General features: G+C 33.1%; 1 protein-coding gene across 4 annotated transcripts in view; it reads right to left on the minus strand.

Moving 5' to 3' along the window:
• Positions 1-17,985, minus strand: part of DIAPH2 (diaphanous related formin 2) — a 174,010-nt gene that overhangs the window by 108,968 nt on the left and 47,057 nt on the right. For all 4 annotated transcript variants that reach the window (XM_032195988.1, XM_032195987.1, XM_032195986.1 and 1 more), the window contains 2 exons: positions 17,538-17,652; positions 61-162 (listed from right to left, as the gene is read on the minus strand). In XM_032195988.1, coding sequence (XP_032051879.1) covers positions 61-162; positions 17,538-17,652 — 217 coding nt within the window. The remainder of the gene's footprint in view (positions 1-60; positions 163-17,537; positions 17,653-17,985) is intronic.

Genomic DNA, 17,985 nt, shown 5'->3' on the forward strand with positions numbered 1-17,985 from the left:
AATATTTAAGAACAGCCATGTGGAAATGATAATTATTCATTTATAATATTTGACACTCACATAAGTTTTGTGCAGTTTTTCCATCCAAAACTCTTAATTCTTTAATCTTTTTCTTCGACTGAGCTACTTTCTTTTCTTCTGTTTCTTCTATTGCCTTTTTAGCTGTAAAGAATGTATTTATTAAATTCTGATACAATTGTTGAAGAGACTAATAGCAACTTAGTCAGAAAGCCATAACAAATCTATAAGAATTAGCTCAAGAAAATGCAAATCCATTGCCTCAATGTACTGCAAAATATCTAAGTAGAAAGAAAGTGAAACGAAATTCTTAATAAGATGACAAATTTTTCACGTACTATCACATTATATATATACATATATTATAAATACTATCACATTATATTTATATATTTTTATATATATTTTTAACCCAGAAGTTCTAGTATCTTCAGTCCAGTTTATTCCAAACACCTTTAAAAATGCACTGATTTGGTGTTACCACAAAGCACATGAGTGCCCTCTGTTGACACTGAAGTATCTCAGATAGCATTAGAAGTTAACCCAAAACCAGTAAAATAAATTATTCTAGATTCATCACAAAATAAACCTGAAGAGGTAGGTTTTTACTAATTATTTGTCTTGTCCATAGTAAAGAGCAAAATACACAAAAAAAAACACACTGTAAAACATATAAAAATACTTTAAATTGGATTCTTTTATCATTTGTTTATAAGTAACAAAGATTGCTAGCTCTATATTCAGTACTTAAAATTATACAGAAAGTAAAATGGTATTCAGATATTTAAAATATATGATGATCTTCTGAATAACTCAGTGTACTTAATTTTTACAGAATTTGCTAAAGTATTGCATAAACCCATTAACAAAGATTTATTTCCTTTTAAATATTATAGAACATATTTGGCACTGAAGAAATAGAAGCTTAACATGTCTAACACTAATAAAATTTGATGAACATTTTAAGTCAGTCAGAAGTGATTGCAAAACTTTGAAGTATAATTAAGAGTAAGTTTTAAGCAGACTAAATATTTTTCTTCTCAGAGCAGTTTTTTTTTGCTGTACTGTTTCATCAGGATGGGTTTCACTACAGTTATCTCCTATGAAAACATGTATACTTTTAGTGTTAAGAGTAACACTAAAGCCTCAGTTTCAACCTCTTAAAGAAAAAACAAAGTTGCTTTCACCTCGTACACATTACCAGCAGGAAAACATCTCAAAGTAATACTTCTGGGTTTATACCACTTGAATAATTAGTTTACCCTGCGCGGCTGCATACCAGCATAAACTAAGCTAGTCCAAGACAGTTCCCTTTTCTCCAGCTACCTCTAAAAGGCCTGAAGCAGAGAAAGCTAAGCAGAAAAGACTGTTCAACAACGTAATGCTTGTTCTCCCCTTTCCCTGCTATTATTTTGCAAGCCTAGCCACATATGACCAGCCTGCTATATATTTGGCAAAGGACAGAGTTACACACCAACTTTACAGCAATCTTACAGATAGCCCTGACCCAATGAACTACAGTTCAAAATCCTAAAGTGACACTCTATGAAATAATCAAACCCTTATCGCTAACTGTTCTCAATTAAACATGGATATAAAACCAGATGCTGAACAAATAAAAAAGTAATAATCCAAGAGTTAATAACGACTTCTCCCATGACAACACAATAAATGTTGTGAGTTCTGTTAAAGCATGAGAAACTATGGAAAAGCAGGAATTTGTGTTTGGTGAGACAGGTGTGAGAAATGATTTGAGCAGGTAAGTGACTTATTCCTAATCCCTTTAATGAAGCCTTCCTAATTTCCATATAAAATCAAATGTTTATGGAAATATGGTGAAGAACATATATCCTTATAATCTGCTTACAGAGAGAGTATGAGACTTGTCCATCAGCCACAAACATTAAAGATAAACCTGTTCTTTTATTAGCTAAAAGAAAATACACAAAGACAGTACTATTTGTCTCTATCTTGAGGCCTGCAAAACTGCAGGGCTAACAAAAATGTTTTGTTATAATATACAAAACCAGAGAAGCAAATATGCTACCAAATGTCAGTTCACACAAAGGATTTTTTTTTCCACTGATAATTCACATACACCTGATCAGACACAGAAATTAAAACAACTTTATGAGCAAGAGTCCACACAGGGCAAACAACAGATCTTCAATAGTATCCCTCCCTCAACTGTTTCTAGATTGTATTTCTCTAGGTGTTGTGAAAGTAGTAATCATACTTACAATACAAAAGACCAAACTTTCAGAAATTTTGTAACAAACTACCGCTACTCTTCAAATAGTTTCAAGCACGAGACTAAGAACTTTTAGTTACCTTCATGCCAATTCACAAAAATCATAGAGAAATAACTGAAATCACAACTAAATTCAGTGACTATACCAAAATTGCTGTTGAGCATCTACACCAATCTTACCAACTTAAGACTTACAGGCAGAAGAGACATTAAATTACCAGAAATTCTTCTACACAGTTTGATTGATTACAAGCATAATGCTATCAAAAGTCATGCTTCTGCCTCTTCTGTTATTGAGCCTCTTTCTCATTCAGTCCATTTTAGCAGTGACTTGACTGCAACAGAACCACAAATTACAGACTTTTAAAGTAGAATTAAATAAATAAAACACTACTTGATAAATTTAACAATCAATATACTACTACTGACCAACCTCCCAGCTCTTTTCAGGTATTCCTTGCACAAGTGCCTATTTCATGATGAGACAGGCTTTTTATCTTGATGCCAAAGAACTAGTTGAAGGTAGAGATGAATAAGGATTTTACAGCAGTTAACACAGGGTAGCTCAAAAAAGATTAAAAAAAGAATCAGTCTGGAAGCTAAAGCATCTGTATTGCTTCATACATATAGTTTAGTGCAATTCTCCATTTAGTTGGGAAGAAGCAACAAGCTTTTTTTTTAAACCATCAACAATCATTCACTGAAGTGGCAAAAAAACTACTAATGCACAGTTGTCTCACACTGATTATACCTACAGAATGTTTTGGTTGGTTTTACTTTTGTTTACCATCTTTCTAAAGCAGACAGAAGAGGGAAAGGTAGAGAACCAACATGATCAAGCAGAAGGAAGAAAGGGAGTTTTAACACATGCAGATGTCTCTTTGAAGAAAAGAAAAATATCTGAATCCCCATGTTATATAACCTACTTTTTAAATTCAGAATTCAGTTCTACTGTGTTAATAAAAACATATTTGTTTATCACTGTAAGAGGAAAAAAGCTGATGCAACATGCTGCAAGGCATTGTTTTCTGTTCATCATACATTATGCAATCAATGCACATGCTACTTAAACGGGTACCTTTAGTGATGCCTTCAGCTGGGAACTAATATAATCCCACAAAAAGTACACTACTTGAAAACCACATAGGATCTAAACAAAAAAGAAGTGACACTAAACAGTGTTAAATACATTAAAAAAATAGTTATAATAAGAATAAATATAACTGTGGTAAAAAAATATACACAAAGATCTTGAAATACTTCAGAGACTTAATTAAAAAAAAAAAGTTCTACCACGAGGACTTTTAACTTCTGTACCAATATAAATAAGCACATATGGCTTTTCAAAATTATTGTTCTACACTTGCTTGTTACTCAGCTACTGTAAAGTCACAACAAATTTTTAGAAATACAAAAATGCCAAGTAAATAGGACCCTAACATTTTCTGAAAGCCACCGAATGATAAAAAGATATTTCATAGCACAAAAAATCAGTAAACTTTACTAGAAAATGAAACTTCTTTGAGCATGACTAAATTGGTGACCTTGGGAAGCTAGTGATTAGCTATTAATTGCAGAGGTACCCAAGAATAATAATAAACTAAAGAATAATTGTTCAGTTGGAAGGGACCTACAAGGATCATCAAGTCCAACTGTCTGACCACTTCAGGGCTAACCAAAAGTTAAAATACAGTATTGAGGACATTATCCAAATATCCTCATTAACTAACGGAAATGGGGCAAGCAGTCACCTTGCTAGGAGGCCTGTGACAGTGTTTGACCATGGTGGGTTTTGCTGGGCACTGAGACATCATAGATTTTCATTGTCTATGCAACAGTAATTGATTAATTACTAAAGAGATCAGCCAATGCATTTTAGAAGTAATACAGTAAGTTTCTATATTGGTCAGAAAACACATTTGTCTAATAGAATAAAATAAAATGCTTCCTGTAATAGTAATTTTAATTTAGACAGTCTCATATCCCAGTTGTTTTTTTTTTTTCTCCCCTCACTTACTAGGTCATTATCACAACAGACTGTAAGGCAGAGTAGTGAAGTATTTTCCAGATTCCCCCCCCCCAACAAAAAAAAATAAAAATCGAAGTAAAACAAAATGTTGGAAAAATCTTATTTCATCAACATTTTCATAAACTCATTTTCTGTTATTATGACAAGTTTAGTAAGCAAAAATCTTTTAAATGAATAGTTCAACTACTGTTCTGCTTGAGTAGGCACATCTTCCCCAATAAAGACACTCACGTGAACTTCATATTACAAATGAATTTTAGAAATAATGAAGCTAAAAAGAATCGAAAGATTTAAAATCCCTTTATATACTCAAGTTAAGTAGATATTGGTGCACAGACTGTCTTCTCTAAAATTGAAGTTTTAGGTCCCCCCTCCACTACATACACTGTGCTATTTGACATGTGAAGTCCCTGACTGAATATTTAAACATTAAAAAAAAAAAACCACACACATCCCCAAATGCACCCTCCAATATCTTCTCCCTTTTAAAAATATTTCGCTATTATCAATATTTTAAAAAAACCTGCACGAAAAACTGTTTCACTTGTATGTATTATAATCCCCAAATCCTCCATTTGTTCACCATCTTCAAGATCTACTGTAGTCTGTAGTTTAAGTGCAATTTGATGTATTCTGGATATACAGTCTGACCTATGCAGTTAACTACAGAATCTTTCATTTCTGTTGACTTAGTACTTGTAAAATTCCATTAAATACTTCCTAAAAAGAACTGTATTCTCATACTAATTTAAACTTAAAAATAAAGAAATTAAAAAAAAATAATCAATTACTAGGCTTGAGAAAGTAATTATCAGTATTAATAACAATGGTAATATGGTCATATTTACTGTTTTATTAAACAGAATAACAAGCAGAACTCAAAGGGATACTTTCATAGTTATTGAATCCAAAGCCTAAATTTTTATGGGAGAGATTATATTTTAAAAATTGGGGAATTATCTCTCTTAAGAGACTCTGTTATTTTCTATAACCAGTAACCAGTACCCCGTGATGTTGACTGGAAGTCACAGCTTTGATAAATACTGATAGCAACTTTTTCCTTATTAATAAAACGTTGAGAAATTACTCTTCTAAGTGTAGAAGTCTGTGTCATCTGAAAATATGGTCTTGTCATGGGCAGTATAAAATTAGTTGTAATATATAATAAGCATATCTTTCAACTTAATATTATGTTATAAATGCATCTGCGCCCACAAGTCAGTAACAAGAACCCGGATTCTACCTTTAAGTTAGAATTACTTAGTTTTATTCAGACACGTTATGAGGAAAGTGGCTTGTTTGGAACAAGAACTGCCACAGAACACATGTAGAGTGTCTTTCTACATTACAGACATTCTAACTAAAGATCAGTTTGAAGTCATCCCAACGGAGCTGCAATATACCAGGACAGTGAAATGCTTGTACCATACTAACACAATATTCTTTATGATAAAGAGTAATTGATTTATTTTTTTGAGTAATTACTGATAGAAAGTAATTGAGATGGTTGAAAAACACGATGCTTTGCTTCACTGTTTTTTTCTAATTATTGCAGTAGGTCAACTGAAAGTTATTAGGTAACAGCCACCACTCAGTGATGTCTTGCTGTTTGCCTTTTGTGTATAATATACACTTTTGGTTTTCCCCACCAGTATGACAGCGGTCTTTGAAAGCACTGAGAAAGTGGAAAGGAATTAATTATTAATAAGGCTTATGAAGAGAAAAAAGGTAGCAACAAACCAGAAAAAACAGCAAAAAGCGGGTTTGAAATACAGAGATCAATGGTACAAGTTATGAATGCTAAAAGATTGCATGAGTTCATTGAAGAAAACATTGAGCACTTTGCCATGTATAAAGACGCAACTTCCCACTCAAAAACTGAACTGTTTGAAGCTGAGAACTATCAATGCATTCAGTTTATTCTATCTGCATAGTCTACAGAGACAGTCTCCATGTACTACGTAACGTGTATTTACCTTTTTCTTATACCCTTACCTAAGCATCTACTCTTAGTCATCTGTTGAAGTCAAAATACCAGGGTTAACTGGCCTGAGGAGGTACGGCTTCATATGTTATTGCTACAGTCTAATAGATCTGACCTGAAAACACTTCCTTGGAGCCCCAGAATTTCAAAGGGTGTTCAAAACACTCTCACACACAGCTAAAGCATGTGCAGTGATTATTTGCCTTCAATAGGTAAATGATAAATTACTTCCATATTACAAGATTACTCTTAGGGGACCCAACAGAATACTAAATTAAGCCACGTATATTGTAGTGGACTTAAGACAGTCTTGACACACAACAGTACCAGTTGCTCACCTTTACCAATGTAAGTTAGCTTTAAGCATAGACACATACAAAATACATATTATATTTTAAATTTAGAACGTCATCTATGATTTGTTTACCTTTATTCTAGCAACATAAGCAAAATAGAATTTATTAAAACGGCAACGTATCAGCATGAATAATAAAAATGTCTTAAATGCAAGACCAAAAGAGACAGTAAGAAAACCAAGCTTCTTCCGTTTTAGAATACACAACTTAGACAGTTTCAAAACCATTTATAAAAATCAACCAGTGTAGCACGATGACATTCTGCTTTTAGAAAGCAGTTAAACTGGAAGTTTCTTATTCCCCTGCCTCTCCACCTTGGGAAATACATTTGTGTTAGTGTTTTAAAGAAATTATATTCTCACCTTGAAGACTAGAAAAAGCTATCTAAAGGAATTACGTTACAAAAAAGTATCAGTTTTTCACAGCTGCATAGACATAACTTTGTATACTCTGTAAGTATTGTTTCATTTCAATTTTACATCCTTCAGGGACCATTAGCAAGTAATTCAGTAAGTCCACAAAATTATCAGCTTTTTATCTGCCTACGTACCTAATACTTTCAATTTCTCAATGAATTCAGAAGGTTAGTAGCATAATTGTTCACTCTTAATCCTTTAGATAGCTTTTTACATGTACCTATCCCCAAAGAACCTTTATTTACTTACGTAATAGATCTATCCGTGCTCACTGCATATATGGCAGACATTCTTGCAATGGAAGATATTACATTCAAAGCATCTCCTAATAGAATTACAGCTGAAGCAGCTAGCAACCTCTAAGTGAGGTGAGAATTTATTTATTCAGTTAATTTTGTTCAGCAAAAAAGAAAAATCAGTTTTGCGCATAAAACTATCAGGGGACAAAAGTTTTTGGTTTTTAAGTACAAGAGCATTACGGGTCAGTAAATATGTATCTGGAACTGGTCCATGAAGCAGAATACATTTTGACATTTCATAGCAAAAAGCAACATTTCATTTAACAGAAAATTGTGAGAAAGTATATTTAGGAAGCTGTGTATTACGAACTAGTTATAGTTCTGCTGGTAAGATGTAGGCAACAACTCTCGTGCAGACTTAACCAAAATTTAAGTGTTTTCTTATGAAATAATTCTTTTATATCTTTTTTATGGTGGACTTTCTTATTTAAACAAATACACTGTTATTCCTGCTGGAAGTTTTCAGGACATGCAAATATAGGTGCATGAACTATTCACTAGTCAATACAAACTTTCTTGGTAAGTAAGAAAGTTTTTCTTACTTACTTCATCCTTCATCCTTTTCTCCACTGACTTAATTTTTTCCTCCCACCTTCACTTCATAAACTCACAGCCAACTGTATGGCTGTACATCAGCTAAAGAAACTAAATTACAACTCTCAGCTTTCTAGCAGTAACTAAATAAGGAGCCTTCTTTACTAGTATTGAAAAAGTTTTCAGTAAACTTAGCCACAACTACAAATAACACACGAGAAAACAAAACATTCTTAAAAAACATCCTGCACAGAACTACAGAACACAGACCTAGAAGTGACAACAAGGGCCTGACCTCCAACTCATTATCACCATGAGGATTTTATGTTCTTTGATATATAAACACTTAAACAGGAAAGATTAGCCACCCTTCAAAAAAACTTTCACAACAGATAATATTACTATTACATTTAAGGGAAAATTGTCATTAAAAAAAAGAATAGGCTACTTAATCATGTTCTGACTACTTATCTTCATATTAAATCTAACTTAATTTCCCTTGTAAAAAATCAAGTTAAAAAAACAACCCTTGAAGAGTAACTTGATTTTTTCCTCCTGTTTTGACATTAGATAAAGCATTCTTTACAGTCTAATCTTTTTACCAAATATATTTAATTCCAGAAATACATGCATTTTTTTTATCTAAAAAACACTTTCAAGATTTTTTTTTCAGTTCAACTTCTGAATTTCTTTTTCTCTGAACTCAAAGAAAAGATACTCTCTGTAAGAGCATTATAGATCAAGACTACTTCATGAATGTATTCATATTTCTTGCTAATTAGTCTTTGTACATAATCCCTTTCCCTGGTGTGCCTTGTATATGTGTCTCTGTCCTCAACTGCTCATTAAATGTGCTATAGTTCATTTGAGCACTGCATCACTGAGACTGAAATAGACATTTCAGAATACGAAAAAATGTCTCTCTCTTCCTCTACTGTATTTTATAAAGCAAAAGCAAAAGCTCTATTTCCCTTTGAAAAACAATGTGTATAGTACAACATTCTGTACATTACCAGCAGAGATATCACACAGTAGACTGGAATTTCATGCCTCTTGAATATGTTTGTCAATAACATATGCTATCTGTGTAGTGATCTTAACTCTTCTCTAATGTCTTCTCTGACATACCAAATGTAGGGGAAAAATGCATGAATTTGAGTTCCCCCCTTCTCCCTTGACACTTTTTATCATAAAAAATGACTCTTCCACCATTCATCCTCAATATTTTCATTTTCAATTTCTAAGAACCCTGGTCTAACACATTACTACATTGATTCTTTAAATTGCCACTCAAAACTTAAGATGTAACGAAAATAACTCCTTAATCAAGAAATACATTCTTATGCAATTAATTTTAAGATCATTTAAGAAGGAAAGTAACACAAATACATATATATATACATAAATCTGTACTAAGTAGTAATAATAGCAGGCATCAGTTTACTTACAACAGAGCTTTCCCCATCACTTAATCCGACAGTACCAATTGGATAAATCATTTTGAAGAAGAAAGGAAAAGATGGAGAAGGTCAAACTAGTATCTTGTTCTCCCTTTCTCATAGTACTTGAATTTATTCTGTTGTTGAAAAATAACTCAAATACATTTGAGTTGACAAACAAGACCACTTCTATTGGAAGCTCTCATATATGAAATTTGATTACATAATCAAGCAGTAACTAAGTGAAATTCCAGAAGACACAGAAGCACTTCGTAGCCCTATACCCCAAAGCAGTATCTTCCTTTGCTCTGAAGTCATACATTTCTGAAACAGAAGGTAAGGAGAAAGAAAAATACACATGCTGAATTAACTGGAAGACCAAGGGAGCCACCTGCAGTTTGTAAAATCCCAAACAAATGCACTAGGAGTATTTTTTTTTCCTTTTTATTTCATCAAGACAACACATATAGTTGACTGAGCAAAACATGTATCTGTGCTTAATACTAGAGGTTTCTGTATCAAACTGAAGCTATTGCTCTCACACTTAAAACAAGAGAGCTGTGTGCTACACAACTTTGGAGCGTAAAGACATTTAAAGATTGTAAAAGTTAAGTTCTCCTGTGAATTTGATCTGGGCTTCTTAACAAATTCATCCCCATTCTTTAGAAGTTCTAATCACTTTTTCTTTTATTTACGAAAAACAAACAAACTCGAAGGAAAACTGTTTGTGATAAACAGACCCCATTCTTTAGTTGCTACTTGCCCTCTTTACTAAGTAACAGCCAAAAAGTGATCCTGAAAATTTTTTTCTCCTCACTAAGAATGTATCATTACCTCAAGCATAAAGAAAGGACTTATAAATAATGATGCATATTTCATGTTGTTCTTAGTCAATATGGAATAATAGTGAATAAAGCCTTGTAACATTCCCACAGATACATTGTAAAGAAGTAGAATCAATCTTGAAATATTATTATCACCTAAACAGAATAAAAACTTAAAATCTGCATTTAGTAAATGTAATTCTGATTATTTCAGTGGAAATGACTGAAGCTAAAACTTTCATTCTGATCCAAGAAAGAACAGTATCTGCTTTGGAAGACTAACTGGTCATATAGTGGGGAAAAAATAACACAATTCATGTCAAAAAGCAATACTTGTTAACTAAGGGGACAAGGATGACAGAAATAAAACTATCTACATACTTTCTCTGAAACTAGCCTGTGTTCCTCTCTTTCTCCCTCTCCTCAATATCTGGTAGCTGTGTAAACAGGAAAAGTACGTAAGTTACCATGGATATTTAAAAAAAAATAAGAAAAATAATAATTTAAAAATTTAACAATGGGCAGTTTCACAGAGGAAAAAAATATGGATTAACTGCTTCAGGAGATGAAAAACAGCCTGCTTTATAAAAAAAATTCATGATGAACCCCAATGAAAAAAAGCAAACCTAAGATACTTGTCAATGACCATCTGACAGAATAAATAAATAAATAAATAAATAAATAAATAATAAAAATAAAAATAAATTAGAACTGTCAATATCTTTGTTAGTATTTTACCAGAAAGCTATAAACCCAAGCAGACTTAAAAGGAAGAAGAAATCTCTACTGTTAGATCATACAACTTTTAGTGAAGACTGCAAAATGTTTATGACATTGGACTACCTTCTCTCTTCAAGCAAACAGAGGATTGGTAGGCATAACATCAGAAAAAAGAAAGTGTGGATGCTAAGAAATCGGTGTTTGAGCTTATCTTTCAGCATAACTAATGGATGATAGTTAAGTGCTTGTTGTATTTTGATTAGACTTAGACAGGATTAGAACAAATAAATTTTTGAATTCTCTAGAATTTTTGAATTCTCTTGAATTCACTAAAAAATATATACTTACTGTATGTGAAAGCATTACAAAAAACATCTGCATAAGTCTACTATGTCACTAACTTGCAGTAATAGCCAGTATTTCACCTCCACCTATTTCTACCACCAGTCCCCTTGCTACCTTAGATGGATTTGAAGAGAATATTTATGTCAACATTTACAATAAACTTGGATAAACTTGGTTACTTGCTTACAATTCTGCACAAGTACAGTTTCCCAAATCATTTGTATTTTAAACTTACAGCACAAAACTAGAAACATTCACTACTCTCTAATAGGTGTTATTAATGGTGTTGCCAAAAGGTGTTAAGACTAGTGATGGTCTCATTTGAACATCACCTTTTTCTAAATCTCACCACATCATGTGTTATTTCTTACTCAGAAGTGATATTTTCTCCCTTGATTGTTCTTCGGCTTTTTTCATGTTAGATGAACTTTCTTCCTTACATTTTTACAATCACCTATTCAAACGACTTTCAGCTGCCTCTTTGAACCTCCTCAACCAACAAAACAAGATTAAATACTGAAATCCTGGCACTAACCAAAATCACAAACAAGTTAAAACTACACTTTAGTTTACCCTATCCATGTTTTAGTGTTTTTTTTTCCTGATTGCTCTTATTTTAAAACTGAGCTACAAAGGAGTTTTTAAAATTGTCCACAGCAGGAGATACCAAAGTTAGGACTGGACAGCCACGTACATTTTCCTATTATGACTGCTAAAAACAAGACCATATTAAGATAGCCCATTTTATATATTTTGTTACATACTACATTATACTTATAAAAATTAAATATCTTGTTCAATTATAGTTTATGCACAGCTTGGTATTTTCTCTTGTCTTTTCTTACTCACACTCAAAGTAAAAACAAAAAACAACAACCCACAACTCAGCTATTAAAACCTTACTTCAATCTTCAAAACACGCATCAAAATGACTGTTGAATTATATTTTAAAAGTCTAATCATAAAGAAGCTACAGAACCCTGATTGAGAAGTTTTCCCTTGAGGTAAGTTGGATAGATAATGAATTCTGTACTGGAACAATCCCAGTAGTTACAGACTATTATGTACTAATTACTACCTTTACAGATCTACTGTACACATAATTAATTTCTTCAGAGTACCACTATCATTCTTGACTGGCAAAATACACAACCTAAATTACAAGAGCCAGAAATTAACATGATCCTTTTGGGAGAAGGCATTAACTTGCTTTGTAGTGTTTTGCAATTAGTCTATCAATCAAACAGTAAAAAGTCATTTTGATAGCAGCAGGGCAGATACGTTGGATACTGTCACATTATAAGAAAACTTAACCATAACATTTTAATCTTTTACAGTTACCCAATACACAACTGTGCCTCAAATATTCACAAAATTAAACAACACATGGAGCTCTTGAGATCATGTTCCACAAAGCATCACAGATACCATACTGCTGATGATGTTCTTTTTGTCATGCACATAGCTGACCATATAGTTTTATGTCAGTTAAAGGGTATAAAGCAAAATTCAAAAAACTATTTTTCTAGTTGAACAACAATGATTTGATTATATGCTTTGACAGATTGACTATTAGGAAAGTTCTTGCCAAGAACACTAAAAAAATTAAAAGAAGTCTCAACGTATAGTCAAGCTCTTCATCCAGTCCAGCCCGTCCAAAACAACAACAAAAAATTCAGCAGCTCAAACTTACAGAAATGTGTAATGACTGGATTAAAACACTGAGCGTAAATTCTTGTTGAACTTCATTAAAGTAATTCCCTCTCTAGAAAATTGTTAGTCATTTAATCAAAAGTGCATTCATTTTTTAATTCTAAAATCTTAGTAGTGGGACAATCTCTGTCAAAAAGATGTCATTCTTAGTCGACAACACATCTCAGTATTCCACTGTACATCGACAGAAATTAATTACTTCCTTAAGATCACTTAACAGACTCATAAGGACAAGATGCATTTATATGATCTCTTGGATCTCCTCACTTGACATAAGAGACTGCACAGTCAACACTATGTAATCCAGCTAAGGAGAATGACTGATGAATTAATTTCACATTCTCTTGATACTCCTTAATATTACTTTATAAAATTCTGGATGATGTTACGTCATCTTTCACTATTAACCAAGTTAAAAGGAAAAAGAAACTAGTTAGGGTAGAGAAGGTATTAGTTTTGTTGTGTGTTTTTTTCTGTACAGTTACACAAGGAAATAAACATACATTTGTGTGTTTAATTGCCACCTACAGTACAGAGACTGTCCTATTTCTTAATATCAGCCAACTTTATAACAACAGTTGCCCATTCTTTTTCAAGTATACCCAATACGAAACTATTTACTTGCAAAAACAGTCCATGAGACTGTAATCATCATCTCTAGCTCTGCAACTGGAAGCACAATTCCAAGCTCAAGATGTTTATCTTTAATGAAAATTTGAAGCCCTGGAGTCCATTCATCACAGGCCCTTAAAAGGTATTCAAATATATATTTCTTTTGAAGAAAACTGAAAATCCTTCAAGACTATACTGAGACAGGGATAATTGGATATCAGTTAACTTAGATCAAATCCCAAGATCTCAAAACCTTGGGAAGTCTTACAGACAAAGCTATTTAATGATTCCTTTGTTCCCTGCACAATGCGTATTTTCATGTTTCGGCTTCATAACTGATTTTACATACTAAATACTGCAGTTTGACTATTAGTAGTAATTTAAACCTTATTGAAGGCATTCTACACTGTACATCCATATTAAACATTTAATGTCACAATAGCAAGCAAAGATTTTAACCTTACACTTACCCTTTAAAAGAAAAGTTGTATCTAACTATATTTAAAATAAAATTATTTTACCTGCAAGGGAACGTTCCTTTTTGCTTCTGGAGCTGTGTGATTAAATATTCCTAAATCTCTAAGCAGCTAACTAACGAATGTAATACTTCTTAAACTAACAAAAAGTATGCTTCAGAGGTGTACTATTATGACTTATTTTTCCCTAAGGTCAGTTTTCTGAAAGTAACGCTTCCTTGAAAGCAGGTTGTGCTCAGATAATGAGGAAGCATAGAGAATCTTGGTGAGAACCAAGATTAAGTTACTCCTGGAGTATCTTAAAACAAAATTATGTTAAACAAGGGCAAGGGGAAGGAAGCAAAATGTCATTTTCATTGTCCCAAAGAATCATGGATAGAATTTAAAGGTTTAATCAAGTCTGAGTGCTGCAACCTTGAAGGAATATGCAACTTATTAATAAGTGCATATCATTTGTTTCACTTCAGTTACTACTCCCACAGGCATTCCAAAATCCCATGAAATACAAGATGATATACACTAAGTCATCAGAAAAAGTTTTTAAAGATAGTCAGTTTTCTCCCACTCACCCATGTATTTGTTTTACACATTGACTGTGCTCTCTAGAGAATATAAAACGTGTTTCTATTTGCATTTCTTTAATTCTCCTGTAATATACAAGTAGATCACACCAAAAAAATGGGACTAAAGCAGAGAAAAAAATTGACTCTAGATTATGCTTAAAATTAATATTTAGATGGTTAATGTGATGCCTGTGGTTTTTAAGGCAAAGTGTGAGAAATAAAAATGCTGATTATTATTTTAATGTTTCTCTTTGCGGATAGCAGTTTAAGAAGGCAGTTGGTTGTGAGATGCAATAATTTCAGCATATGCTATTACTAGATACTCTGAAGCTCCTGAACTTCTAGAAGCTTTTTAAGTATCAAAGTAAAGTTGAACTCAAAGAAAGAACAAGCTAACTTTCTCTACTACCAGCTAAATGAAAGTACAATAAATAGGTGTTTAAATAACCTGTCCTGGGCAATATGCAGTAACTTCTCCAAAAACAGTAGGTAGCCCATGTGAAAATTGGCTGATATAATTATTTAGTTTATGACAGAATAAAAAAAGATGGCTCAAGGTAGCAACAGCAATGTAGTCTTCTTATTTCTCCCCATCCTTTGTCATGGCATGTTATTTTCTACAACCATTAAATGAGAATGGCAAAAGGATTAACATAAAAACTATCTGCAAGGCTATCACCAAGTTAACCTACGTAGAGAATTTCTATTGCTTCTTGTTTTATAACTGCGCAACTAGGTCAACAAGAATTTTCTCCCATGAAACTGACAGCTACGTCAAAATTTCAGAAGAGTTTTTTCAACATTCTTAATGAAGTGGCTTTCTCAGGAATTCAGAAACATTTCTTCAGATTGCTGATGAAAGGATTCAGCTTAAGGCAGAAGCTTGTCATTTTCACTTAGAAGGTTCTCAATCCATTGCAAATATCTGCTGCCATGTGTTTTTTCCTTGAAGGTTTTCTTGGTTTGCTGTCACACCCAAATCAGTGGCAAACTCCACATTATTTTAACCAGATGGCAAAACTATGTATCCTTTTTCTGAATTATCCCTGTAATTCAGACAACAGCCAGGAAATCACAGACCCCTAAGTGCAATACAAATTCATTCTAAAAGTGATAAAATCCTATTGTAATTGACAGACAGGGATTCTAGTTGAAGTTACAGAAGACTCACTACAATCAAAACACAAGGCATCACATGAAATGTTCATTCTCAAAGCCAAAAAGTTAAAGTAAAAACTGCAATGCAAAAATACTTAACATTCACTTCAAATTCCTAAATGTTTGTTTGCTCACTAAGATTTGGCCTACAAATACTTGATCATCTGACTTGAACATCTGCCTCCATTCAGCTTCCAGAATTCCACATCCCTCAAGTATATCATATTCTAACTTGTTGACAAATGGATGAAAGATCTGCGGCTAAAGCACAAATTTGTTCTTTAACTACCCACCACTTCTTGAATTCTAATTTGTTGGGCTTCCTCATTAGCTCCTGATTAAGTTATTATTAAACCATACTTCAAATGTACTTGCTCCTTTTCAAATGTCTGAAACAAATTACGAATAAATGGCCAAATATGAACTACCGATCACTAGTTCACTGTAATCTACAGTTAACAATAAGACTTCAACAGACTATATGCAGCCTCATAAGTACTTAAAGGCCATCTGAAGGCTGTAAAAAGTTCAAAATAGCATTAAGTAACCAACCTTCAGTTGTCCATAACTGCATTCCTGACTCAAGATATAAATATTAACACATTATTTCCTACCTAAATAAGTGTTCAAAAAGTTAAGGATTTTTTTTGTTTTAAATCTAGAAGCATTACCAGAAAAGCTATTTACATGACACATTGAGCAGCCAGCCTCATGTGGACTTGACACAAGTTCCAGCATAGTTCTCGCTAACAGAGAAACAGAGCTATTGCTCATTGCATTTCACCAAAAATTAGTATAGTACCTGATGTTTTCCATGGCATTATGCAAAGTTTAAAGAGTATGTGTGCACACAAAGATTAAGGAGATGTATGTCTTCAAAACATGCTACAAACAGTCATGAAATTTATCTAGTCTGAGCTTTAAGCCAACCAAGAGTTGGCTGTAGTTGCCAAGTATCAATGAAATTTGTATGACTAATCACACACCTGTAGTGGAAGAAGACTCTGAGGAGATAACTCTGCAAAAACTGTGTCTTTGAGACTCAGGAGAAAGAAGTGATTAACCACAAGTGTTGCAAAGAGTTCTGAACTTACCTTCACAAAAAGGGAACAAGAGTGTAGCCTCTGTTCTAAACAAATGGCTCTATCACCTGATCGGACCAAGCAGTTATTTAACTGTTTGTCCCCAGGTTAAAAGCACACAAACAAAACACGACAACAAAAAACACACCCCAACAACAATCAAAAACTTAGAAGAGAACAATGGTTTCAACTCGCAGATTCCAGGATCATGGCATCAGGCACATTACAGGAGTTGTGATATAACTGCATGTTGTAATAGCTAGATTCTTAAGTCTCATTTTCAGTGGTGTGGGATTTTCATTTACCACAGCAGTACAAATAAGTACATTTTTATTACACATTAAACCCTTCCCAAGTGATGAAGAAGAACCTGACAACTTGCAGTCTGTGAAGCTAGGAGTATTAATGCGGATGAGCATGATGCTAGTGTTAGAATTTGAATATAGATCAGGGTTTAATTTGAAGATTCAACCTGTCTAGAACATACTAGGCAGATTCGGAATGCATTATTACATAAGGTTGTTACCACCAAAGGCCATGAAGTGAGAGGAACACAATTCCTGTAATAGATAGCAATGCTTAAATACACATTGTAAATCATCTTCTTCCTAGTTTAAGTATTGTATAATTCTATAGCAATCCACAAAGCATAAAAAAAACACCACTGCAGCTTTACACTTAATAAAAGCATGAGACAAAAAGTAAAAGAAGAACATACCTTTCACCTGTGTTCCAAAGGTGATTGCCAATTTTGCAAATAATTCTGGGCTTTCAAATTTTTCTTCTTCAGCTTTTACCCAAAAGCTGCTTTCTGCTATTTCTTGGGGCTCAACCTGAAACAGAAATTTCACTTCCAAAGTTAATAACTCATACTGTTAATAGCCAAATTAAAGCCAACTCCACAGGACTGTTGCAATAACTGGACTGAAATGCATTTAGTTATGTTCTATGTATTATATGTTGTCTTAAAAATCAGTAATTCTTAAAGAATACATTCAAACAAAAAATGTTGTGTAGGTTGATGGCAGTTTATAAGATTTTATTTATTTTTCTACGATCAGTTGAGCATTGACAAACACCCCCAGACCCTTTTCCTCTGCACAGCTTTCAAGCCACTCTGCCCCAAGCTTTAAGTGTTGCATGAGGTTGTTGTGGCCAAAGTGCAG

Source organism: Aythya fuligula, chromosome 13 (genome assembly GCF_009819795.1).
Source record: "Aythya fuligula isolate bAytFul2 chromosome 13, bAytFul2.pri, whole genome shotgun sequence".
Taxonomy (NCBI): domain Eukaryota; kingdom Metazoa; phylum Chordata; class Aves; order Anseriformes; family Anatidae; genus Aythya; species Aythya fuligula.